The following is a 27,894-nucleotide window of genomic DNA, read 5'->3' on the forward strand; positions in this document are numbered from 1 at the left end:
TCAGCTCACATCCTTATCTCAGAGTCCTGAGATCATTCCCTCTCTCCCTCTCTCTCTCTCTCTGCCTCTCCTTGATATAGGACTCGATCCCAGAACCCTGAGATCATGACCTGAGCCAAATACCCAACTGAGCCACCCAGGCACCCAGGCATCCCAATAAATAAAATCTTTAAAATAAAATAAAATGCAGGCCTAGGTTCTTAACCAGTACATTCTGGTCCCCCCTCCCACTGGACCTAGTTTATTCATTAATTTTTTCTGTTCATTGATCATGTTTCTTCCTGTGTTTGAATGAATAAAGACGGTTCACTGTAAAAGGGTGAAAATTCATATAACAGAGTCTTCCTGATGACTTGGACCTTTTTAGTTAATTTTAGTCAGATCTGATGAGATCATCGTTGTTTTGAACCTCAGGGCCTTGGGCTTTTGGGCTCACACCAGGAGAAGTATCCATTTAGCAGTTACCTTGGAGCTCACCTGGGCTGACATTACTAACCCGACCTCCAAGCTGTTGTTTCTTTACAAAGATCTTTGTAAGCCTTTTGTCTTTATCTGCGAGGACTAGTTTGCTCAGAACAGAGAACAGAACCTGCGCTCCAGCTCAACTAGATGAATTAGTCAGGATACACTAGATTTCGCTGCAGTGGTGAGGAAACACACGATCTCGTGACTTGACACATCCAAGTTTTATTTCTCACTTGTGTGATTCCCACTAAGGACCCAGCAAGAGTGCAGCACGCCCTCATCCAAGTTGCGGTGACTCAGGGTCCACTGTCCTCTCAACACGAGACCCCCATTGTTGCTGAGGAGAAGAAGGGAGCTCACACACACTCACCCTCCGCCTGGAAGCCATCTACATCCTCCCACGGCATAGAGAGTCACACAGTTGTGCACAAAGGATATAGAGGCCTCCAGGGTGCCCAGGAAGAAGACAAGAACCAGAAAGGAGTGAGTGCTAGAAACCCCTTCCATGCCAGGCATACACACGCTGCAGGGCTGTGGTCAAAGATGTGAGGGTTTCTTTGCCAACCCACTGAGGTGAGGGGTCCCCTCCTCCCTTGGGGCACTTCCGTTTCCCCCATGGCTGTCTGACACACACGGCGAACAGAATGCCAGTGTGGATTCATGGACTCAGTGTCGGTAAAACTGGATTTCTACTTTTAAATGAAAGGAAAAGAAGATTTCTTCTTCTTCTTCCTTTTTTTTTTTTTTTTTTTGCTGGTAATTTCTCTCTTTTTAAAGATCTGCTCCAAATGCTATTATTTTTTATTATATCTATCGCAGTTATTTTTATTTTTGTATTATGGTGAGACCACTTAACATATCTACCCTCTTCACATTTTTTTAAAGTTTTTATTTATTTATTTGAGAGAGAGCGTTCATGAGAGACAGCATGAGCAGTGGGAGAGGGAGAAGCAGCCTCCCTGCTGAGCAGGGAGCCCGATGCAGGGTTTGATCCCAGGGTCCTGACAGAAGGCAGATGCTTAACTGACTGAGCCATGGAGGCGCCCCCGACCCTGTTCACATTTTCAGTGCACTATATCGTATTACTGATTCTGGGCACAGTGTTGGATGACAGGTCTCTAGGACTTACCCATCAAATGCCCATCACTTCTTTCTGAGCCTCCCAGTGCGTCACACTTCGCATACACCCGCATTGGAGACCATCTCCTCAGCCTCCGTGAGCATTTTCTAGGTTTCAGAGCACTTACTGCATCCCCACGAGGGAGGCAGGGCGTAGATCTCAGACCTCACTGTCAGGGGAGGCAATGACGCATATCACTTCTGGGCACAGGCAAGCGTGACTTCTCCAACGCTATTCCTGCCCCTGCCTTGGCAAGAATGCAAGTCACACATTGAGACGATAGAGCCACTGGTTCCCTGAGTCATGGCTTGGAAAGGAACTACGCTGGAGACCCAGCAGATTCTCAGTGGCCGTTCATGAGAAAGACACTGTCCTAGAGATCCTCAGCCAGAATTGGAAGGTAGGTCTCTTGATAACCCATGCATCCGTTTCACCTCAACGTGAATCTCTAGTGAGACTAAGATGCTACATGGAAAAGATCTATTGTTAAGTCCCCCAGATGTCTTCTTCTAAATGTATATTGGACATTAACCAGCAAATCTGGCTGTTGTTGAAAATAACCAATCATGGAGCCATCATTTTGATATTAGCCAGAGTGGCGTCCATCCCCAGCATCCGGACCAACATAGTTAGCTTCCTTTAGCACCTCCAGCTGCCCTGGCTGGGCTCTTAAAGACTACCTTCCCCCCTCCCCATCCCACCAGATTCAGGGGCACGTGGACAGATTTGTAGCTCAGCAGAACCCATGGACACTGTCCTTACCTAACATTTCCTGTGCTCCTTGTTTCTATTCAATGCACTGCTCCCTGAGCAGGGACGGACCGATAGCATTCATCACTGTTGAGACCCACAGTCCCTGCCTCAGTTCCACATGCCCTCAGCAAATCCAGGGAATTGGCTGTCACTCAGGCAAGAAGAACACTGCTCTGATCAAGTTTCCCACTAGTCCCTCCTCCCTCTGCAGGGACCAGAGTCAAGCCTTCATCAGCACCACCAGAGGCATTGTCCTCAGATGGGCAGGAGGTTGTAATCTCACCAGCTCTCAGAATCCCTGCTTTGACAGAGCTCATGGGAACTGAATTCACCTAGTAGGAGAAGGATGCCCAGCCCAGATTGTGTGGGAAAGAGTCAGATCATCTGGGGGAGATGGTTCAAGTGAAGACATATGTTAAAAACCATAGTTCAGACCCCAGAGTCCTGGGATAAAAAATGGTGCTCAGGTGTTAAAACAAAGAAGGGCTTCAGCACCTGCTAGACACAGGATCAAACTCTGCCTTGGCCACTTCTGTTGTTGTCACGTAGGTTATTGTCTTTCTAAGCCTCAGTTTCCCTGATTATAAAGTGAGGGCAAGGGGTACAGCACAACATGCAGGTGGTTTTCAGGATGAAATTTGACTCTTCATTCCATAAATACATTCTGAGGACTCAAGATTGAGAAAAAGCAGACACAAACCTCTGTCCTCAAGTTGCTTACATTCTACAGAGGTGGACATTATTGCAAGATTGCAACTTGGGCAGCATTCTGAAGTGAAAGACATGTACTCGGAAAACCTGCAATTACAGATTTGACCTGATCAACTCAGGGTCAGGATTGGTTTCCCTGAGGAGGTGATACCTCTGCTGAGCTAAGAAGGATGAGAAGAAACTGACCAGGCAGAATGGAGGAAAAGGCATTCCAGGCAGAAGGAACAGCATGGGCAAAGGCCCTGTGGCAAGTAGGGTCATGAGAACTGTGAGGGACCAAAGGAAAACTAATTCACGTGAAGTGAAAGAGCAAAGGGAAGCATGGTACAGGATGAGGCTGGAGAGTTCAGCAAAGTGTAGACCGAGTGATTGTAACAATGAGACCCCAAAATCCAGTGGCTTAAACAAGACAGACCAGGAGTTGGCAAACTTTTTCACTAAAGGGCCAGTCTAAGGCTGCGATTAACTTCCATCTCAGACCCAAGATAGTTACTTTAGCTCTACCCGCCACATCTGCTTCCCAGCTAGCAAGAAAGAGGAAACAATGGGAAAGCATCATTTCTGCTCACATTTCATCTGGCCAGACCTAATCACATGGCCTCATCTAATTGCAAGGGAAGCTGGGAAATGTAGTCCTTATTCTGGGTGGTCCCATGTCCAGCTAAATTTCTATTAAAATGGAAGAAGAGAAGAACAGGTATTGGGGACATCTAGTGGTGTTTGCCACATGAGGCTAGAGTGTCTTTGGGGAAGCCAGGAAGAAGTTTGTTTGCAGTGGTCGATGGGAGGTGATGGTGGCTTGGGGGCAGGGTGGTAGCTTGCAGAGAGCGAATGGAACAGACCCAAAGATGTTTGTGAGCCAAAATTGTCAAGACTCGGTGATGGGTTGGATATGGAGACAAGGATGACCCCTAGGTTTCTGGCTTGTGCAATTAGATACAGATCTCGTCTAGAAAGTTCTTCATATACAGGAGCAAGTCAGTAAGCAGTTGAAGTCTTCAGTATTGTGTCAGTGAGTCCATTGCAAACCCAGCACCTACAGCGACCTGACAGATAACGAAAGGAGCAAAGGGGCCTGCCTAAAGGGGCAGCTGTCCTTAGCTCCAGGCAGTGGTTGCCCTTGGGAATCCAGGTTGCGTGTAGACATCATCCGATTTTCCAAAGGAATGGGAAAATTCTGGATTTTTATGTGAAATCTTGCAATTTTGAAACTTGGGCAAATAAGTAAAAATAAATTTCTCAGCCCAAAGGCTTCTGAAATATAATGCCTAGGATACCCCCAGCACTGCCATGGCACCCCCTTTCCACCTTCGTGACTCGGTTGCCCTCTGTTGGTGAAGGCGGCCGTTGCTGGCTCACCCCAAGGCCTCTGCCTTTATCCTTTGTTGTCCAAATGTACTTATCCCTGGATTCCTGTCCCTTTGTGCCCAGGAGCGCCACCTGCAGGCTCCTGACTCCAGTTTATCACCAATCCCCCATGGATGCCCACCCCCCATCTGCTTCCCATCAGCCTGTTCCCAATCCCCTTAATCGGATCTGCGCCAGTGACCCTTCTAATTAAAACTCCCCGGCTATAATCTCCGTTTAAAGCCAGGGAAGCGGAAGGGCCATAAAAGGAGAGAAAGGGTTACCAGTCCAGAAGCTGCCTCCTTCTACGTCCTTGAAAATGTCTTGTGGACACCTGCAGACCTGAGATCAAGTCCCAGTTCTACCTCTTCTGAGTTGTGTAGCCCTGGAAAACTCACTTCATTCTCTGAGCCTCCCTTTCATCCATTTGCCTGTTCACTGATTTATCAACTATTTAGGGAATACCTACTCTGTGCCAGGCACTCTTTCAGGAGCTAAGGACAGAGCAGTCCTAAACAGACTCAGCCTGGGTCCTCACGAGCAGACATTCCTTTGCAGGACACAGAGGAGCACATTCCAGCTCAGCGAGATCCGTGCTATGATGGGAGAAGCTTAGGAGCAGTGGTAGTCCAAAGGACTCAGACGGGAGGGTCAGAGCAGGCTCACTGGAGCAATGACCTCTGAGTTGGGGGCTGATGGGACGCAGTAGGAGTCAGCCAGGAGACGTGGAGAAGGAGGGGTACTAAAGGCAGAGGGAACAGCATGCTGAGGATCTTCAGGTGTGAGCCACCATGGCAGTGCGGCTTGGGAACTATAAGCGTTTTTACCAGGATTCAGGATGGAATATGCAGTGGGAAATTCAGGAAAGAGTCTGGAGAGAGAGAAGAAAGGTAGTCTTAATATAAAAATCCAAATCTCTTTATCATTCTTCATCAGTTCTTCCTGCCACTCCAACTTCATCCCCTCCAGTTCTCCCTCTTACTCAGCCCCACCTACCCTGAGCTGCTTTCTGTTGCTTGATTAAGCCAAACTCATCCCCACCTCAGGGCCTTTGCATATGCTATGCCTTCTGCCTAGAATGCTCAGATCTTTGAGCGATGTACTCCTCATCCTTAAGTCTCAACAACCAGGGCACCTCCTGAAATAGGTCTGCCCTAACTACCCAGTCTCATATGGACACCCCCCCACCCCCGCCACTACCCTACCAATCCCACTGGTTTGTTCTCAGTAACATAAAGAACTTAACACTATCTGCCATCATCTTGCTCTTTTATGGGTTTTTGTGTTATTTTGTCCACCTCTCTCTCCCAGCACCTTGAGGCCACAAAAATGGTCTTCTCCATGCTGCATCCCCTGCAGCTAGCGCAGCACTTGGTAAGAAATACGTGCCAACTAAATGCCAAGGATTAGAACTTTATCCAAGAGCTTATGGAGCCATCGCAGAGTTCACAGCAGGGCTATCTATGGCTTGCTTGGATTTTTGCTTCTCTCCTATGACCTAGCAATACAGTTGTGATAATTAAAAGCAATGGGATACTCATTATGGAAAGCAAAAATGTCATAACTTTATTAAGGCTTATTTTACATACCATCTAATTCACCAATTTCTGGTGTGCAGCTCGCTGATTTTTTAGTAAATTTGCCCAGTTGTGCAACCATCACCTTATATCAGTCTTAGAACACTTTGATCACCCCCAAAGAGATCCCGCGTAACCATTAACAACTGTTAATCCATATTCCCATCCTGGCAGCCATAATCTGCTTTTTATCTCTAAAGATTTGCCTTATCTGGACACTATGTAAGTGCGATCCTATGGTAGGCGGCCTTTCGTGTCTGGCTTCTTTCACTTCACATCATGTTTTCAAAGTTCATCTCTGTTGGAGCCTGGGTCTGTCCTCCATCCCTTTTTATGGATAAGTAATATTCCATTCTGCGGATATACCAGTTTACCCAGTCATCAGTTGATGGGCATTTGGGTTGATTCCACTTTTTTATTTACGGATAATGTTGCTACAAACATGCTTGTGCACGAAGAGCGGTTTCCAAATAAAAGTACACACGTATCACAGTGAGCCCCCAATAATGTATAGAATTGTTGAATTACTATACTGTACACTGAAACTAGCATAATACTGTAGATTAACTCTATTGGAATTAAAATTAAAAATTAAAAAATGATTCATGACACTTTAAAAAAAAAAACCGGTTTCCAAGCCCTGAATGTCTCTCCGCTTGCTGGACCTTCCAACATCCATGTAAGGGGTTTGACTCCAGTGAGCTGTGCACCCACGAATGAGTCCCTTCCCTTCTCTGCTTATGTCTCCCCATCTTTCCAGACAGGAGCCTGTGCCCTTTTATGCACAGATATTCTGTGCCTTGTTCACGTTCCTGGAAGAGCAGGGGAGTGTGTGGAGGCAATGATAAACAGTTTGTATTTATAGCTGCTAGAGCCAAAGGTGGGCATCCCCGTGATCAACTACCAGAGCCGACAATTAGGAGAAGGGCCTGGCTTTAGCACCCCTACCCTGGGGACTCCCACCTGCTGCTCACTTCCCCCAGAGGACCAAAGCTTCTGCCCCCATTTGGTGCAGACAGGTGGGTTCCAGGATCCGGAATCTCCTCATAGGGAGGGAATTTGAGGACTGCCTCTAAGTCCCCTGTCCTGGCTTTTGCCTTTGCTGCTGGGTTCCTGGAGTCCTGCCCAAATCTGATTGGGCTCAGATCCCAGGAAAGCAAAGCTGGAAATGCAGAGGCCCAGACAGGGGTTTGAAGAAGGGCTGGGAGGACTCCGGTGCTGGCTGGTCCCCTGCAGTCCATCCCAGAGACCAGGTTGATACTGTTCATTTGGGTTTCGGGCCATTTGTGGGATATCTGCTGCCTTAGCAGGCACTGGCCTTAGCAGGCCCACAGACGTCAGCAGCCAGTCCAGGGGCTGGGAGCAGGAGTGAAGATAAATTACCCGGATCATAATTTCATAACATAACATATATTAGTAGCTGTTATGTGGTTAAGTGCTCAGTTACTTCCATCTCCATTCTAGAGATACAAATGGAGACATGGAGGCTCAGAGAGGGGTAACGATTTGTCCAAAGCCACACAGCCAGGGATAATAGTGTCAGAACTCAAACCTAGATCCCAAACCAGCTCATAAATAAGTAGAAGGCTACTAGAGTAGTAACAGCCATAAAAGCTAATCTAAGAGTCTTATGAATTCATTGGACTCTCATTGCACCCTTGCATTGGACACCTCCACCCACCCCCACCCCCCAACCCCCACCAGATCTTAGAGATAAGGAAACTGAGGCACAGAGGGTTGTTTTTTTTTTTAAAGATTTTATTTATTTATTTGTCAGAGAGAGAGAGAGAGCGAGCACAGGCAGACAGAATGGCAGGCAGAGGCAGAGGGAGAAGCAGGCTCCCCGCCAAGCAAGGAGCCCGATGTGGGACTCGATCCCAGGACGCCGGGATCATGACCTGAGCCGAAGGCAGCTGCTTAACCAACTGAGCCACCCAGGCGTCCCGGCACAGAGGGTTTAACACCCATTTGGAAGTTCCCCAGCCAGGAGGTAAGGCCCTGACTCTAAAGTCAGGCTTCGGTGGACCTAGGAAAGAAAACAGTCTGTGAGCAGGGCCAGGATGGGTGAAGAGGGGTGCCTACATGCTGGGAAGGAGACCTGAGGTGCTCTGACCTTCCCAACACAACCCTGAGCAGCTGACAGCCTTCCCCCAGGAGCCCTGAGGCCTCTGCCCCCTTTTCTTCTTTTCTAGGCATTCTGGGGCTGAAAGGAGGGGAGGGCGGGGCACATGCTCAGGTACAAAGCTGACTCAGGCCTTAGAATAACAGGCCCTAAGGACGGCATGTAATAATCACATAATATGCCCGGTGCATAATTCATGCGTCTGTCAGCAGAACATCAATTACGTGGGCCTTCCCGGGAGTTGTCTAGGGGTTAGAAACTAGAGCAGGCTTCCCTTGCCAGCCTCTGGGGGAAGTGGGACCTCCCAGCTCTTAAAGGAATAGGCTCCCCGGGAATCTGCTCTTCTGCCGGCTTCCCTTGGGCTGGTGGGAGGGGATCAGTGCCTACCTACAGTAGGAAGCTGCCGGGCTCAGCCTAAGGCCCTGGCTGGCTGCCTCAGAAAATCTGACCCCCTCTGTGTCTAGCCCTGTGCTGGTAATCCCATGTGCATAATCTCCTCGCCCCCCACTCTGTCATTTATGAGGGGCTGGCTACTGGTATACTCTAGGGTTTCTCAACCTTGGGATTGTTGACATTTTGAGACAGATCATTCCTTGTTGAGGGACTGTTCCTGTGCACGGTAGGATTCCGTAGCAGCCCTGACCTCCACCCACTGGCTGCCAGGAGTAGCCCTCCCCTATTGGTTGTGGTTGTTGTTGTTGTTGTTTTTAAGATTTTACTTATTTATTTGACAGATCACAAGTAGGTAGGGAGGCAGGCAGAGAGAGAGGGGGAAGCAGGCTCCCTGCTGAGCAGAGAGCCCGATGCAGGGCTCCATCCCAGGACCCTGGGATCATGACCTGAGCCGAAGGCAGAGGCTTTAACCCACTGAGCCACCCAGGTGCCCCGCTCTTGGTTTATTTTAACCAAATAAAATTTGGTTATCAAATTTTTGATACCAAAAGTTCCTGTGGCATTTGTCAAATTTTGACAAATGATCCCCAATTATGAATGACTGGAATATCCGCCATTTCAGAAGTAGGGAAACTGAGGCAAGGAAAGTTTCAATGCCAAGGCCTCCTGGCCAGTAAATGACAGAGTTGGATTCTACCTCAAGAACCCACACTCCTAACTCAGTGCAGGAGTTCCCAAAGTATGCCGCCGGAATGCTTTATTCCAATAAGCATGTATTTATTTTAATGAAGATTTAACACACCTTTCCCTAGCACACAAAACCAGCATCTTTGCTAATGTCTTTTCTTCGGACAAGGCTAAAATAGAACAGAAAAGGTGAGCAGTGTGTGTTGTTTTGCTACTGAGGGAAGAGTAGTACAAGCAACAAAAGAACACATACAATAGGATGTTGGTCCTGAGCGAAACAAAATAGCAGTTTGTTAGGGACATAGATCTCTCTATTAGAAACTCTCCAGAAATGAAGAGAGATGAGAAGAAATTGTGGTTCCCCCCAGGGTAGAGAAGGGTGATGTCAGCGTTACTGTCTCATACTGTTTCTTCACCTGGGTCATAGGTTCACAAGTGTTCACTTGATTATGGTTTGTAAATGTACATAAATTTGATCTACCTTTGTATGTATCAGATATTTCTTTTTATAAAGTGGTTACGGAATTTTACTTTTGCAATAAGTGAATATGAAGAATTAAAACCCAAAAGCTTTTGTTTAAAAGACAGAGGATACGTTGGATGCAAGCATAGCAAAGAAAACAAAACGAACAAACCTGGGAAGTTGGTAGAGCAGCTGAGGTTGGGGAACCACGTGACACCCACTTTCATCATCTGAGCTGGCTGAGAAAGACACCAGAGCTTTCCTGCTGCTAATGGCATCCCTACTGCCTAGCAAGGTGCCTCACCAATAGTACATGATCAATAAAAAGTAGCCAAATATTTTAAAACTGATTTCTGGTCCTATCCCTTCCACTTGTTGCTCTGTGAACTTGAGCAACAGTGAACAAACACTTTGGGAGCCCCTGCCCCGGGTTAGGTGTTGGGGGTGCAGAGATAAGGCTCAGAACCCATCCCTGTCCCCAAAAACTCATAGATTCTGGGCAGTGATAAACACACACACACAGAGCCCCCTCTGTAATGGAACGTGTCTAAAAGTACCCACAGAATGACGAGGGAGCCCGAAGGAGGGAGCAGCCAGCCCCGCCAAGGATGACCTCTGCAGGGAGGCGACGCATGGGCGGAGTTTTAAAAGATGGCCTGGCCTTCACTGAACAGAGAAAAAGAGACACAGCTGTGTAGGATTGACCAATAGCGTGTGGCCAGAGAAGGGTGACATTTGGGAACCTGTGTCAGGAGAGGCCTGAAGAGCGGGGTTGGGATGAAAATGCAGGCTTGACAACCCGGTGTGGTGAGCGGGGATTCACTGCAGAAAATGGAAGCCTTTCATACTTAGCCCAGCCACAAGGGCACTGGCTCAGGGGATAGAGCTGGCCATTTCGGGACAGGGCAGGAAGCGAAAACCAGCTGGACCCCTCGGAGGCTGGGTGGGATAGGCTGATGGGGTGCTGTGGGCTGAGAGACCTCCCCTGTGAGGACAGCTGGCATGTATCAGACACTCTGCGCGCGGCTGGAAGCTGTCCTGATGCCTTGCCCGTGTGAGCGCATTTATGCCTCACAGCGGCTCTCCGAGGTAGACATTATTTACCATCCCATTTTGCAGAGAGGAAAATGAGGCTTAAAGTAAACAACTGGCCCAGGGTAGGAAGTGGCAGAGCTGGGATTCGAACCCAAAACAGCCTGACACCAGAGCCCAAGCTCTCAATTGCCAACCCTACACCCTCTTTCAGATCTCCTGCATCCTCACTGGTGACCCCGCCCCCTGGGCTGGAATATTAGCTTTAGATCATTGCCGTCTCTGGGCCTTGGTTTGTACATCTGGAATAAATGGATTCGAATAAGGGGTCTTTTTGCTCAGACATCCGGGCATGTTGAGAGCAACTGCAGATGCAGGGTGTTGAGATGGTCATCCTTCCTGGCAGGTGGTAACAAAATTCCACTCTGTTCTCCTTGCAGATTCTTGCCATAATTTCCATCATGTTCATCGTCCTCTCCACCATTGCCCTGTCACTCAACACGCTGCCTGAGCTGCAGAGCCTCGACGAGTTCGGCCAGACCACAGACAACCCCCAGCTGGCCCACGTGGAGGCCGTGTGCATTGCGTGGTTCACCATGGAGTACCTGCTGCGGTTCCTCTCCTCCCCTAAGAAATGGAAGTTCTTCAAGGGCCCGCTCAATGCCATTGACTTGTTGGCCATCTTGCCGTACTATGTCACCATCTTCCTCACCGAATCCAACAAGAGTGTGCTGCAGTTCCAGAACGTCCGCCGCGTGGTCCAGATCTTCCGCATCATGCGTATCCTCCGTATCCTTAAGCTCGCACGCCACTCCACTGGGCTCCAGTCCTTGGGCTTCACCCTGCGGAGGAGCTACAATGAGCTGGGCTTGCTCATCCTCTTCCTCGCCATGGGCATCATGATTTTCTCCAGCCTTGTCTTCTTTGCTGAGAAGGATGAGGATGACACCAAGTTCAAAAGCATCCCAGCCTCTTTCTGGTGGGCCACCATCACCATGACGACCGTTGGGTATGGAGACATCTACCCCAAGACTCTCCTGGGGAAGATTGTCGGGGGGCTCTGCTGCATTGCAGGGGTCCTGGTGATTGCTCTTCCCATCCCCATCATTGTCAATAACTTCTCTGAGTTCTACAAGGAGCAGAAGAGGCAGGAGAAAGCGATCAAGCGGAGAGAGGCTCTGGAGAGAGCCAAGAGGAATGGCAGCATCGTCTCCATGAACATGAAAGATGCTTTTGCCCGGAGCATCGAGATGATGGACATTGTGGTTGAGAAAAATGGAGACAATATGGGTAAGAAGGACAAAGTGCAAGATAATCACTTGTCTCCCAACAAATGGAAATGGACAAAGAGGACACTGTCTGAAACTAGCTCAAGTAAGTCCTTTGAAACCAAGGAGCAGGGATCCCCTGAGAAGGCCAGATCATCTTCTAGTCCTCAGCACCTGAACGTCCAGCAGTTGGAAGACATGTACAATAAGATGGCCAAGACCCAATCTCAACCCATCCTCAATACGAAGGAGTCAACAACGCAGAGCAAACCAAAGGAAGAACTTGAAATGGAGAGTATCCCCAGCCCTGTAGCCCCTCTGCCCACACGTACAGAAGGGGTCATCGACATGCGAAGCATGTCGAGCATTGATAGCTTCATTAGCTGTGCCACAGACTTCCCGGAAGCCACCAGATTCTCCCACAGCCCTTTGGCATCACTTCCCAGCAAGACTGGGGGCAGTATGGCCCCAGAGGTGGGCTGGCGGGGAGCTCTGGCTGCCAGTGGTGGTAGATTTGTGGAGGCCAACCCCACCCCTGATGCCAGCCATCGCTCTACCTTCTTCATTGAGAGCCCCAAGAGTTCTCTGAAGACGAACAACCCCCTGAAGCTCCGAGCACTTAAAGTCAACTTCATGGAGGGGGACCCCAGTCCACTAGTCCCCGTTCTGGGGATGTACCATGACCCTCTTAGGAACCGGGGGAGCGCTGCCGCTGCTGTCGCCGGACTCGAGTGTGCCACACTCTTGGACAGGCCTGTACTGAGTCCAGAGTCCTCCGTCTACACCACAGCAAGTGCTAGGACGCCCCCCCGATCACCTGAGAAACACACAGCAATAGCATTCAACTTCGAAGCAGGTGTCCACCAGTACATCGACGCGGACACAGATGACGAGGGGCAGGTTCTCTACAGTGTAGATTCCAGCCCTCCCAAGAGCGTCCAGGCGAGCACCAGTCCCAAGTTCAGCGTCGGGACAAGATCAGAGAAGAACCACTTCGAAAGCTCCCCCTTACCCACCTCCCCTAAGTTCTTAAGGCAGAACTGCATTTACTCAACAGAAGCATTGACTGGAAAAGGCCCCAGTGGCCAGGAAAAGTGCAAACTCGAGAACCACATCTCCCCCGACGTCCGCGTGTTGCCGGGAGGAGGAGCCCACGCGAGCACACGGGATCAGAGCATCTGAGCTGCCTCCCCACAACATAGACTCGTGGCGAGACCCGAGAGGCGTGCCGTCCAGCTTCCCTGCCGCAGAGCCTTTCCGCACGAACTCAGAAAGGCTCTGCAGAGCCTCCAGACAGAAGCAAAACTCTACGGGAGGCTCCCTAGGTCCTTGAGAGCCACGACAGGTATGACAGAATGCAGTCGGCCAAGCCACAGGATGTGGCATCTCTTTGTACCAAGTCCACTGCCCTCTTTGGGAGATGACGTGGGCAGAACTCACAGCCACCACTACCACATGCTGGACCTAACGAAGGCCACCTACTCCCCACTTGTCTGTCATGGCTGTCCATCACAGCCTCGCGGGGAGAAGGGGGCGCAGCCTCTCCAGCCCTCCTGGCTTCAGCTGGAGAAGGATGCCGGAACAAGCAGCTGGGCTGACCAATTTGGTTTTGGATGTTACCTGGCCACTTCTAGGAACTCCTGTCCATCACCTCCTGGATGGATCCCACTGTTAAGAAGGCTACAGAGGATACTCGTGTCATGGGGAAATTTCTGCGCCATCAGCCACGATCCCAGCACGAAACCCTTACTCAAATGTCTTCATTGACTTCAGTGTTCCATAGTACCTGAGATTTTATTCTGAGATTTCGTCAGGGTGAGTTGCACCACTTGTCCTTGATTCTAATTGCCCCCTGGCAATCCGGGAAGGGTTCAGACGGCAGGCACTCAGCCGGCAGTATGAACTGTGAGCAGTGCTGTAGGGTTGTTATAAGGAAAACACTTTCTGTGCATCACTAGTATAGACTCAAAAGATATGCAAGTGTCAAATATGCAAAAGAAATAGCTTATTCAAAGAGACTGTGTGTTACTGAAGAACAGAATAAAATCTGATTTTTTTTTTAACCTGCAAAAATGAAAGGAAAAAAACAAAATCCCCAATTGAAATGCCCAATTCAGACTTTTGAATACTTCCTGTGGCAGCAGGGAAAGCATCTACTATAATAGAAATTCTTTTTTGTTTCCTGTGGTATTCAAGTTTAAAAAAAAAAAAAAGTTAAAATAAAAAGCACTTTATGTTTTTCAAAAATAGGTTTTACCAGGGACAGTGTCAACGTCTTGCACTTTAAAACAAGCACTATTTCCCATGGGCCACTTTCTGGGACTATAGCTGGGTTGTTGGTACATGCCCGTGTCCAGCCACGGGGTGGGGTGGGGGGGTGTTGTGCTGGTCCTGCTGTTTGCTGTGTCAAAGTCTGTGGCCTCCTCCCCTGCCCCTCTGACGCTTCCCATTAGTCCCCTTGCAAGGAAGGGTACTGACCCCTCGAGTGGGGCCTCCCGCAGAGTCACGTGTACCAGAAGCAGGCACATCTCTGAAGAATACAGTGGACGGTGGGCACTGGGTGTTTACTCTGTCCTCTTTCTTGTCAACCAGCTGTTGGTGTGTTTTCAGTCTCCCTGTCTGTGCTCCAACTCAGCTCTCCTTCCTGCAGCCGTCATCGCGGCCAGTACAGACAAAAGCAATAAGTATTCGTGTGCGTTGTGAACGGTTCTGGCGTATTTCTTGGTGTTGGTCTTCCTGTCCCCTTTTGATGACCTGGCATTGGCCTGCCTGAGTGGGGTCCCACAGGATGGTGGTGTTGGCCATTCCTCGGTTCAGAAACATCGGGTTGAGCCACCGGGTAGCATGATGTCATGCTGTTGGGAAAGATGACATGTCTTTGATCTGCCTGGCTTGGGTACAGTGTACTGATGTCGTTCTCTTAATACAGCACTGATGGACGATGTCCCAAGTACAGTAGTGTAGATCTGCCAATCCACCATCTGGTGACAGGCGTACGTCTTCCTGATGGAACAAATACGGCAGGGTTCGCCTGTCCTTCACACAAGGTGTTACCGGTTGGCCTGTTAGTATAATGGCACGATCTGTCTGTCCGTTCACAAATGTCACGGAGTCATTTCACCTGCCCTCCGTACAGTGGCATGAGGTTGGACCACCTGTCACAGGTATGATGACACGGAGTCATTCCACCGCCCTTACAAACACCTGTTCTCTGCTGAATCCGTACCTGGTTCATACTGCTTCGAGGTGTCTCCGAGGACTAGGGATCCCTCCAGAAGGGTGCAGTCCTGTTCTTTGCTGTGTTACCCAACAAAACGATGCCGCAGTATCTTGACGCTCCGAGAAATCTTCAGAGCACCCTGGCAGCAACGGCAAAGGGGCAGGGAAAGGGTGAGGGCGCCCTGTGCTGGCGACACGCCCGGGAGAGGAGGCAGCAGCGGCCCGAGCACTTTGCGGGGCACACTGGGGGCTGGGGGCCTCCTGAGGAGCGGCCGCCTGACAGTCGTCCCCGAGCCATGTCAGCTCATGCGTCTCTTCCTTGTTTTTATCACCATTTCCGTCGGCCGTCAGCACAAACGTGAAAATTCAGGGAAAACAAACAAATGCTTTTTGATAAAAGTAAATAGTTGTGATTTCCGATTCAGATATTTTTAGAGCTGATGCTATCTGTAAAAATCAATAACAATAATAATAGAGTCTATTTTACATATCAGGAAAGTGAACATGTTTAAACATAGCCATATATAGCGAGAAGGTACTTAACCACCCCTTCTTCAAATCGAGGCATTTCATTTGGTGGTTGAAGCAGATGAGAAGTGTACAGATTGGATATGACTTCTTGTTTCTTTCTTTTAAACTAATAACCAATTGGTGCAACTCTCCTTGTAACCAAAGGCCCTTTCTGCCTTGTGCGGTCACACAGGACCTGGCCCTCCCTTCCCCGTGTAGTTTGTCTGACCTTAAAGTAGCATTTTATTGAGTCACTTTTGAAGGACGATTTCAGAAGTATCATTAAGAACCTACCTTTTCAGGCTTACAAGCCAGAGTCCTATAGAGTTCTTATAGAAACAGAATAACTGAAACTCAGCATATACTATGCTTAGAAAGTATCGCATTTTGTTTTGGTTTTTTCTTTTACTTGTGTACGTATTGTGGGAATATAGCTTTTATCCTGTGCCCAACTCAAAATAAGAGTATTGTAAGTTTTCCCAAGCCCCACCTGCCAAAAAAGGAACAAACCCCGATTTTTAATATGTGTCTAGCCCTGCCTGTACCTGTGTCCATGCACTGGGAAATCTACCCGAGATTCTCCACTGAGAAGCTGACCTTGACAGACAGGTCCTCATAGAGGAGAGGAAAGCATGGATTGGAGGCAAATACCACTTTCATTCGGTGATCCGTGTCCCAGCCATTCCTGAACCAATGAAAATGGGAAAAAGACAAAACAAAAGGAAACAAAAAAACAAGTCAACCCAAAGAAACCAAACTAGGGGCTCTAGCGGGTGAATGTCTGGTCCCTTTGGTGAATTCAGTGAAACTCACCAAGAACCCAGCGGACCATGGCTTCCAACTTCCACCATTATCAGTAAGGGCTAGGGACCAGGTCCCCGTGTGATTGGGGGCGTCTGCGACCCGCGGAGAGAGGAGGGCAAGCTCTGGAGGAGTCGGCTTTTCCACTTTTTTTTTTTTAATCTTTGGGAAGAAAAACAATAGGACTTGGCTACAGTAGATTTCTCAGTGCCTTCTTTAGGAATTTTCTCTTAAGCACATTTAATGGGGAAAGAAAAAAAGAGGACAGAACATTTGTCTCCGTGAAGTCCCTTTCTCTAAAAGCACTGGGGATCAAGAAGGAAGAAGACTGGGGAACAGCCAAATCCCGAGGAGGCCCTCCCTTTCAACTCACCCGGCTTGCCCCCGAGTAGGGCTGGTGGCGACAAACTGCCAAACTGATTCCCAGCTCTCCTCCTCCACGTCTTGGTGACTGTAGCTTCGCCCCTGCCCTTTCTCCTAATGAGACCCCCTCTTCTGAGGAGAAAAACAGCAACAACAATAGTATTCTCTTCTGTAAAACTGTGATGTATTGATGTGTGTTACTATTGTACATTTCTGTCTTGCTCCAAGTCACAGCTGGAGTGTCTAGTCCACGGACAAGGGGAAATGGAAATTTCACCACGGACAAGGGTTCACAAGAGCCAGGTCTCTCTCTCTCTCCCCCTCTATTTCTCTCTCTCTCCTCCTGCCCCCCACCCTTTCCTTATTTCTCTGCCAACGAGTTCCATGTAACATAATCCCAGGCTTCAGCATCCATTAGGTAATTTCGAATGCAGTGAGATTGTAGTGAAATGCCTCTAGGGCATGATCCTTTGTGAGAGGGCTTTTCCAGTGGCTGGAGGAAGAAGGGGTCACCTCTGCGGCCCCCCAAGGGAACAAGAGAGAGCCTCCAGCCCTGAGCTCAAGCCCCCCGCCCCCACACATACACTTCTGGTTTCTCACCGCTTATATGACAACATGCAAATCCTTTCACTCAGCCAGGGAGACCCAAACCAGCCTGGCTACGCCCCCAAAATGAAATTTACCTCTGCATTTTCTGTTGCCACGTTTCTGGCTCTAGAAGTATCTGATGCAGGCCTACATTGTAGGATATCCAGAGTAGTCTATTTTTTTGTTCAGATAAAAAGTATGTACGTGTATGTGTATGGTTAGCAAACTTGTAATAGGGCTATTAGTCTCATTGCTTCTTTTGTAATATAGAGTAACATCTTAGGAATTTTTATGATTGGTCATTATCATAGCTGGTATTTTCTGGGTTTTTTGTTTGTTTTTTCCATTTCCTCCCATTGCCCCCCAGGCTCTCTTTCTTCCTTTTGGACCTGACTTTCTGGCGGTGGGGAAAGACTTCAGGCTCTGACTTCCTCGTGCAGGCATTTCCTGACACTAGGCCTAGAGTCTGTGGACACTGTAACTTTCCTCGTTGTCTGTGTGTTTCTCCTATTTATTGTTCTTAAGATTCCAGGGCATGGAAGCAGGAGGGAGACCAAGGGGAAGCAAGGCTACCGATGGCCCTCAAAATCGGGACGGCATGTTGGCTGGTTCAGCTCCTCCTCCCCAACCCAGCTGGCGTTTTGGAGACTGAATTTTCTCATCCCTGGAGATCTGAGGACTACAAATCTCACGCAAGCAAACTTCCCACTGAGGTCCAGAACGCACCCCCAAACCCCTCTTGGCTGGCCTGTTGCCATGTTCAGTGACCCACTCCCCTGTAACATCAATTGGATCCGAAGGCCAGAGCATTTTCAGGTTCTTGCAAACCTCAGAGAACATGCTGGGCCTCAGATCTCATCAACTTCTTACTGGTTCCTCATTTTAATCCATTTGTAACATCCTCACCAAAAAAAAAAAAAAAAAAAAAAAAAAAAATCCCAAAACACAAAACAAAAAAAACAAACAAACACAGTAAACAAGCTTGCAGCCAAACCATGAGAAGATGCGTTCCCAAGAACCTGCCGTCTCATCTCCCCATCCCTTCCCAGCTGCCTGGCTCCATACCACCGGAGACTTATGGCAAGGGCAATGGTGTTTTTCCAGTTTCCACCTATCCAGGCCCCGGGGAGTTTCTGGACTGTCCTGATTAATTCCACCAGGCAGCTTCCAGCCTTGGGTAGGCCGAGGACATCTCACAAAGCAGGATCTTCAGCAGAAAGTGATTCTCCACTCCTCAACTCATTCAGGAAGATGAAGAAAGGCCAGATGATCTCCAATTTGCATTCATTTCTAGATGTTCATACTCCACCTGCCTCATTATCAACTTCAGGACTCTGGCCTCCGCCCAGATGAGAGTTCTGAGCCGAATCTGGACCCCCATGGCAGTGAACCATCCCCTTGGATAAACCCCAAGAGGAAACCAAGGACGAATGTATTACTTTGGACTCTGCCCCTCATCAGAGTCCCCCCCCCCAAAATTCCTGGTACTCTGATTTGAACCAGAGCCAAATAAAACAGATTAGATTTTTACAGACTTTTGCACAAGAACAAAACAAATTGTCTCCCAGTAGTTTGCCAGGTTTGATGCCCAGATAAGCAAATAACTCTATCCCGTGGCTGGTTTCATCTAAAGAGAGATTGGGAGGTTTGGGTTTCTATCTACTGCCCCTGCTTTTGTCTTAACCTAGAATTTCTCCTGAATGTCCCCAAATGCCGACTTCAAGAAATGGATTTGCAAGGGGCTCTGGTGAATCCAGCAGTCCCTCATCTTTTTCTTCCCCTCCGGTTCTAACTCTCCGTTCTTCTCTCCAAAGACCCTAAAAAGATCTAAAGCCTGGCCAGGATGGGGAAGGGGCTGTTCTCCTGAAGGGGAAAGATATGCCTGCAGGATGACTGTGAGTGAGTCTCTGAAAGTCTCTTTCCTGTAAGGAACGAAGTGGTCAATTTCAGCTCAGATTAAGAAAGTGATTCTCATGGGCAGGGCTGCCTTACCATGGAATTCGGTGCCATGTTGGGGAATGAGCTGCTTCGAAAGAGGCTAGATGACGCACAAAATGGATGTTGCTGAGGGACCCTCACGTTGCACGGCCACTGGACTGAACACCGGGGGAAATCTGTACCCCTTTCCGCCGGGGGAGGTGTATATGTGGTTTGAACATCTGGGCACAGGCTCGAGGCATTGAGGCAAAAGCAGGGAGCACAATTAGCAGGAATTCAGATTCTAGGATTTGGAGTTTTCCGCGAGGGGTGCCAGGGAGGGAAGTGGCAGCAGGATACCCTCCTTCCCTTCTGCTTCCTATCTTGGGCAACTTTAATGACCTCACCAATCAATCACTCATCTAACCCGTCCCCAGTGCCCCAACAGGCCCCACACTGGGTGGGATGAGGCTTATGCTACCCTCCCCAAACCAGCCAAGGAGCAGTCCCATCTCTGGCTGGCCGTCTCATGGTGCTTCGGCTCTTCTGCCCAGACCCTGTGCCCTCTTAGGCCTGAGGCTTTCTGTACACAAGATGCAGTTATCTTTTATCCACTAGCCAGCCGTCGAACTGCCCAGGCAACAGCTAATGGCACCATTCCAAAAGGGCTTTTTTTTTCTTCTGGCAAATAAAACAGAAAAATCGCATTCAAGACATCTGAAAATCTCCACCCAATGAAGTAAGTCCAGAAGGACCAAAAGAGAGAGGCCACTGTAATCTGATTTTGCAGCCAGACAAGGCTTTCGCTGCCCAGGCTCCCACATCCGTAGCCCCTTCCCCAGTCAGTCTGGAAACTGCGTTCTCCAAGGAGAGCATTTGACACAAGAGGTTTTAAAATCCCCCTCCCCCAATTGTGTATGATGGGTTTGGAGGAGGTGAGCCTTCATCCTCAAGGCGACCCCAAGTATAGGCAGCTGTGGGCGGTTTTATTATGAAGTGAGGCTGGACGGTAGGATTGCAAGGACAGACTGAGCTTGCACTTTCCCCGGAAACACAATGAAACAAAAATCCAGTTCCCAAGATCCCCCTTTGAAGCTCTGTCCTGCAGAAATATCTCAAGTCAGTGGCTACAATGGCATGACAATTTTGGAAAATGAAGGAAACTCCCAATTCTGTCTCATTAAGATGCTCTCAAGGGTCCTGCGTGGATCATCCCACACTTCTTGCCTCCCTGAGCTAATCCAGGTTTGGAAAACAAGGAGGGAAGCACAGGAGAAGATGCCCAAGAGATTCGGACTTCTCTGAGGCTTTGGCTTGTAGCCCCCTGGTCTTCACTAGGGTTTGGGGCTCTCCCTTAGATAAGCTTGACATCAAAGCCCCCTGTGCCTAACGGTGGGGAAGAGGAAGATCAGCAGCTGCTGGGCTGGGGGCAGCCAACCTGTTTGCTCTCCAGACCTATCCTAGCTTCAGTCCAAGGCCAAGGGCTGGGAACATCATTTTATGTGCCAGAAACTTGGGATTACCCCCCCCCCCCCGCAGTGTATGCCCGTGGCACATACAGGCACCTAGCTGGTGTTCTTTGGAGTGAGTGAATGTGTAAATGATTGACTTCTGAGTGAATACAGAATTTCATCAGTTCCTGCCAGGCTTGGGGTATTGCTAACTAGGGAGGAAGGAGAAATGGGGGGCCCCTTCCATTAAAGCCTGTAAGCCCCACCAATGCCATTTGGCCTTTGACTCAACTGGGGGCCATGATGCTATCCAAATTTGACATTTGTCTGCCCTAAGGTCCACAGTCTTCTCAGAGCAGCACTTCCTGGGGCCCCACAGGGCATCCGCATGTTCCTTCCTACTGTCCTGTCTTGCATTTTCAGCCTCATGTTCTAGTCTAGCTCACAACAAGGAAGGGATTTGCTGGGGGCAGGAATTTGGGAGCTGACATCTGGAAACTGGATTGCATTCCCTGAGCCATGGGAGTCCAGCTGGAAAGGAGGGCAAACCTGCCCTCCACCTTTGAGAGCTAATGGGTCTTCCTTTCTTCTGACCCCAGTGCCCCCAAAGGTAGCATGTGCCCCAATTCCATCAGCTCTAAGACCCTCTGTCCCTCCCAGGAACCATGGTGTGAGGTTGAGGCTTTTCTGCCAGCAAAGCCATTCTGATCACCCCACCCATGATGGGGGCCAAGCCAATCACATTAGCCATAAATGACCAATGTCCTTAGCCACTCTTTTCTTGGGGTCACATTTGTGGGTCCTGTTCATCTCTGGTCCGTTGATGTCTCTAGTCCTTCCTGTAAAAGTGAAAATGAACATTGTGTGTGTGTGTGCCTGTGCACACGCACACACATGCACACATACACAGACACACTTACACACACAGAAACCAAACAACAAAAAACTTGTGTCTTTTTATGCATGTGATGAGATGAAATTGTGACCTCCAGCTGCTGTCCTGTCTTGTAAAATATGTCCAAATGTTCAAGAATTTCTAGGCAAATGGTCCTTTAACGAAGTATGCACAGTTCAATAAAAAGGTATGGAGAAAACAAGCTTGGTGGAGTTTGTATTATTTTTGGGAGGGCATAGGGAAATGGGGATGTGAGATCTGCGGGAGAGGCTGAATCGGGGACCTGGGGGGGCAGCACTAGCTTCTTCACCTGAAATAGAGATGGTCTGAAAATGTAACAGGCTTGTCACCCCGATATGCAAGCAGTGGCAACGTTTCCCCCACCGCCGGGTGCCATGTGCATGGACCAAAGTCTAAACTCTGGTTATTTGGCTCTCGTGTTAACTGTACGTGGGCATTCTTGGCCCCACCACCTCTTATCAACATGCCTCAGGTGCCTACAAGAGTCACACACCCGACTCTGGTGCTCCATCCCCCTTCTCTTCTTTATTGTTCTCTGTAACACTGCCTCGGACACACTGTACTTTATTTACACATTTTGTTTATTGTTGACCTCCCTTCAACAGAACATAAATTCAAAAACTGGAAAGCAAAGAGAATAAAGACTAGGAAAAAAAAAACCAAACCCAGAACAGCATATCCAAGGACCATGTGTGTATCTGTGTGTGTGTGTGTGTGTGTGTGTGTGTGTTTTATTTTATTTTACCCACCCAAATAGTAATATACCATAAACACGGCTCTGCAGATTGCTTTTGTCATTTCATAGATCTTGAAGATCATTCTGTATTTCTGTATTAATGCATGAAGAGCTTCCTCATTCTCTTGGGAGCCTGTGTTGTGTTCTGTTGTACACAGTAATTGCTAGTCTCCTACAGCTGAGCATTAAGGTTGCTTCCAAACTTTTGTGATAACAAACAGTGCTAAATGAATGGCCTGTCAGCGGTTCCTGTGGGCTCTGCCTCCAAAATAGATTTGGAATCTGTGCTGCTCAACCCTGCATCGCCGCCATGTGGGGCCACCCCATCGCTGTCTACCGCCTCATGATTGCGATGGCCTCCAGACCAGGCTCCCTGCTTCTACCTTTGATCACATTCAAGCTCCTCTCAGCACAGTGGCCAGAGGGATCCTGTCAAACTGTCAGTATGATTATGTCACTTCATTGTCAGAACATTCCAGAGGCTTCTCATCGCATTCTGAATAATATCCAAAGTCCTTGGTGCTGTCTGCAAGGCCATACATCCCCTAGCCCCACTGTCTCTTTGATTTCACTACCCCCTGCTTTCTCCTGAGGCTGTGTGGCTCCATTATCACTGGCCTCCTCACTGTTCCTCAGACATGCCCAGAGTGGACTCACCTGATGATCCTGCCCCTTTCCAGTCCCCACCCCTGAACCCTCAATCCTCTTGGATCTCCTGTCTGATTACTCTTCCCTTCCCTCAGTCCTCTTCAGACACATTGGCCACCATTCAATTTTCCAATACACCAAGCATACTTCCACCCCAGGACCTTTGCACTGGCTGTCCCCTATGCCTGGAACATCTTTTCCAGGCTGGCCTCATGGCTCATTCCCTCACCACCTTCAGGTGTCACCTTCTTGGCATCCCCTTTATCTGACAATCCTGGTTATAATGGCAACATCCCCTACCCACACACGCATACCTCTCATAGGCTGTCCCCTTCTGCATTGTTCTCCATAACACCATCTCTGACACACTATATTTTATTGTTTTCCTCCCTCTAATAGATGATAAATTCCTCCCTCCAGTAGAGCATAAATTCAAAAACTTATAAGCGTTGAGAACAAAGACTAAAAAAACAGAAGATCCAAGGACTGTGGGACAACTATAAAAGGTGTGACATCTGCATAACGGGAATACCAGAAAGAGAAGAGAGAAAGGAACAGAAGAAATATTTGAAATGAAAATGACTGAGAATTTCCAAAACTTAATGTCAGACTAAACCACAGATCCAGGAAGCACCAAGAAGCATAAATTTCCCCAAAATAACTCCACCAGGCATGTCATTTTCAAACTAGAGAAAAATCAAAGATTAAAAAAAAAAAAAAAACCTGGAAGAATCCAGAGGAAAAAACACCTCACCTGTAAAAGACCAACGATAAGAATTACACCTGATGTCTCAGAAACCATGAAAGCAGGAAAAGAATGGAATGAGAGATGGCAAGTGTTGAGAGAAAAGAAAGGGAAAAACCCAGCAACCTAGAATTCTATACCCTACAAAATTACCCCACAAGAGTGCAAGAGAAATAAGGACTTTCTCAAACAGAAATGGAAGGAATTTGTTGCCAGTTGACCTGTCTTACAAGAAATGTGACAAGAACAACACATCCTCAAGAGGAAGGCTACCAATTAACAGATTAAGATGTCTGACACACTGGTGTGAAGAAAAGTGAAATTGGGTAAAGAGAGAGAGATGGGGCAAAAAAAAAATAGCACCCACTTAATAAGGCTGGCATAAAGATTAAGTCAAATGATCCATAAGGTTCTTTGTATAGAGGTGGGCACAGGTAAGTGTTACACAAATGTTGGCCACTGGTGTGTTTTCAGTGTTGGCTCAGGGGGCGCACATGTGTTAGAGACCATAGGGCACTGCTCCCCTGAAGTTTACAGCTTGGGACAGCATTTTATAAACTGAGCCGGGACCACTCCTGCAGGGGTTCTTAAACTTTGCGTGCCTGGGACCACCAGGTGGTCTGATAAGCCCCATGCACACCCTCTCAGAAAAGTAATTTTAAGTGCATGAAATATGACGCATGGGTTTACAAAAGAAACCTACTCTATTGAAATGCAATTATTAAAATATTTTAACGATGTGATACAGTAATACATGTGTTTCTTTATTAACAAACAAGCAGATCTCGTAGAGGGTCTACTAATGACCAAAACCCTTGAGAAGTGGAAGAACGTCAATGCTGTTTTAAGTCATCTGCAACAACTATAATGGAACACAAAATCATCTACAATTTGTATCAGTGACAACATCACAAGTACTGCAAATACTAAGATGATTTGTTGCCTGCGTTGGCAACTAAAGGAAGTGTTACAGGTCAGCTGGAGGTCAGTGAAAATAAATAGAGGGAGTTTTGTCTCCTGCAAGCTCACAGACCCAGATTACAAACCTGTGTTACGGGACTTCGCAATTTATTTCACAGGTCATGACTGTTACTTTTTTAATGAAAGAACAACTTGGCTGGAATAGAAATAGACTAGAACAGAAGAGAATAGAATGCATTGCTCATAATATAAGTACAGATTCATGCAATTTCCATTTCAATTGTGTGTGTTACAGGTCATGATGCAAAATGTACTTCTTCCTGCAATTCAGAAATAGCCGAGAAGCAATGACATGGGAGAAAGCAGGCCCAGCACAGCCACTACCACACTGCAGGTGCAAACATCCTTGCCCCTCCCGCCAGGCCCCATCTGCCCTCCTGCCCACACACAAGAACACACACGGGCTCCAAAAACGCTGTGTTGTCAGGAGTCGCCCAACTGTTTCCCCTCCTCCTCGGGGAGAGGAGCAGGTGTGGTGATGCCCATGTCCTGAGCTCATCGCCTGTCTGGGGACATGCCCCTCCTGATGGCCACATGTCCCCAGAGCAAATATTAGGAGAGCTTTTGTGAAAAGCCAGCTGGTAGCATGTCTGAAGGTGCCAGGCTGCAAAGGTTCGGGCCTGAATAAACTGCCCGAGAGGAGACACTACAGGGGACGAAGGCTGGGCAGGTCGTTTTGTGCTTTTTCTGGATGCGTGTGTCCTTCCTATTGCCAATCCTGAATCTGGAAGGAGAGAGTTTGGGAGAGGACACTGCAATCAGAAAAAGAAAAATTTCTAAGGGAACCTACTCTCTGGTCTCCCGAGCAGAAGGGAGACTGACACTGGCAGAAGGGACGTTTCAGGAACAAAGGACCCACTTGTCAAATGGGTTGGCAATTTCCCTTCTGTGCTAATGAGCAGGAACTGGCTGGAGGAGAAAGATGGGCTTTGGGGGGCGGGGATTCATCAAGCTGCAGCTCAGTCTAAGTGATGGCAAAGAGAAAACTTGGGGTCTGAAGCATCTGAGCTCAAATTCTAACTACAGCACTGCTTTGCTATGTGACCTAGGGCCAGTCCTTTTCCTTCTCTGGATCCTGGTTTTCTAGTCTGTAAGACGGGAAAATAATAATGTCCACTTCAAGGGGCTGCTGGAGGGCTTCGAGGAAAAGAAGTAAATTGCTTAGCCCAAAGCTTGGCATCCAGTGAGCACTCCATAATGGTAGCTCTCACTGTTCTTATAATTTTTACCGCCACTGCAACCTACAGCCTACATGCGTTCTTTAATGGAGAGCTATTGTCTAGCTGAGCTCCTACCAATGCCAGAAATCATAGAGCACATGAAATCATGCTCGTTAACACTCACCGAGCATTTACTGCGCGTCAGGCCCTGTTCCAAGCCCTTTACGTGATTTGCTAATTAATTCTCAGCAACAACCCTATGAAACACAACCTATGAAATTATCACCATGGGTATCATCATAAAATTATCATCACCAACAACCCCGCGAGATGATCATTATCCTTATTTTACAGATGAGGAACTATGTCAGTTTTCTATTGCTAAAGTAACAAATTATCCCAATGCTTAGGGGCTCCAAACAACCATAAATATTTATTATCTCACACAGCTTCCGTGGTTCAGGGGTTTGAGAGTGGCTTAGCTGCGTGGCTCTGGAAGGGACTCTCTGATGAGGTTGCCGTGAAGGACCCGGCCAGGACCGTTGTCTGAAGGCTTGACTGGGCCCAAAGGCTGACTTCCAAGATGGCGCCCTCACATGGTTGGTGGGTCGATGCAGAGCTGTTGGCGGGAAGCCTCGGTTCTTGCCCACCTGAATTTGTCCATAGGGTTCCTTGAATGTCTTCACATCCCTCTTGAGGGCTTCCTCAGGGTGAACGATCCAACAGAAAGACAGAAGCTATGGTGTGTTTCCCCCACAACTGTTTTATTGTGACAAAACACACATCCCATAAATTTTACCATCCCCAGCCACTTTTTTAAAAGACTTTATTTTTAAGTGATCTCTACGCCCAACATGGGGCTCAAACTCATGACCCTGAGATCGAGAGCCACATGCTCCTCTGACTGAGCCCGCCAGGTGCCCTCCCAGCCATTTTAAGCGCACAGTTCCGTGGCATTAAGTCCACTCCCACTCTTGCGCAACCATCGCCACCGTCCCTCCCCGCAGAACTGAAGCTCTAAACCCATTAGACGGTAACTGTCCACTCTCCTTCCCCCAGCCCCTGGCAACCACCATTGCGATTTCTGTCTTTACGACTTTGACTCCTCTAGGTACCTCCTATAGGTAGAATGATAGAGCATTTGGGTTTTTTGTGTGGCCGACTTACTTATTTTACTCACCATCATGTCCCCAAGGTTGTCTCGCCTGTGTGCAGAATTCCCTTCCTTTTTTTTTTTAAGAGTTTATTTATTTATCTGACAGAGATCACAAGTAGGCAGAGAAGCAGGCAGAGAATGAGAGGGAAAGCAGGCTCCCCGCCGAGCAGAGAGCCCGATGTGGGGTTCCATCCCAGGACCCTGAGATCATGACCTAAGCCGAAGGCAGAGGCTTTAACCCAGTGAGCCACCCAGGCGCCTCCCTTTTTAAGTCTGATAATAGTCCACTGTCACAATGTGTTTTTCTTATCCAGACTTGGAAGTCACGCACACTGCCTCTTCTGCAGTATCCTCTAGGCCATGCAGGTCAGCCCTATTCACTGTGGCCCGGGGTGACCCGAAGGAGGGAATACAAGGACATGAGCATCACCGGAAGCCATCTTGCAGGCTGGCCACTGCCGAACAGAGGCCCCACAGGGTTAGTGGATTTACCCAAGATCCCACAACAGGCAAGTGACAGACCCTGGACTCAAACCCAGATCTGTGACATGCATCGCTGCATGACCACTCTACAGTATTGGCAGCCCCCCAACCCACACCTCAACATGGCTTCCACTGGGGAAGGAAATGTCCCTGGTGGGGCAGAGACTGCCCGATCCGAAGGTCAGGAGACCTGGGCTGGAGTCCACGTTCTCGCATAATTCACCATGTGACCTGAAGTGAGGTCCTGCCGCCCACCAAGGGCTCACTTTTCTGAGGTGTCAG

At 48.4% G+C, this 27,894-nt stretch overlaps 1 protein-coding gene across 5 annotated transcripts in view; it reads left to right on the forward strand.

Moving 5' to 3' along the window:
* Window positions 1–26,230, forward strand: part of KCNB1 (potassium voltage-gated channel subfamily B member 1) — a 105,263-nt gene extending 79,033 nt beyond the window's left edge. For 2 of the 5 annotated variants that reach the window (XM_032879005.1, XM_032879006.1), the window contains exon 3: window positions 11,111–13,867. In XM_032879005.1, coding sequence (XP_032734896.1) covers window positions 11,111–13,120 — 2,010 coding nt within the window. In that variant the 3' untranslated portion in view covers window positions 13,121–13,867. Of the gene's footprint in view, window positions 1–11,110; window positions 13,868–17,944; window positions 18,351–23,486; window positions 23,795–25,048 lie in introns of those variants that run through there. The other 3 variants (XR_004385172.1, XR_004385170.1, XR_004385171.1) reach the window with 3 other exon arrangements.
* The last annotated feature ends 1,664 nt before the right edge of the window (window positions 26,231–27,894 follow it).

This window comes from Lontra canadensis, unplaced genomic scaffold (genome assembly GCF_010015895.1).
Source record: "Lontra canadensis isolate GAN:19392208 unplaced genomic scaffold, GSC_riverotter_1.0 scaffold65, whole genome shotgun sequence".
Lineage (NCBI taxonomy): Eukaryota > Metazoa > Chordata > Mammalia > Carnivora > Mustelidae > Lontra > Lontra canadensis.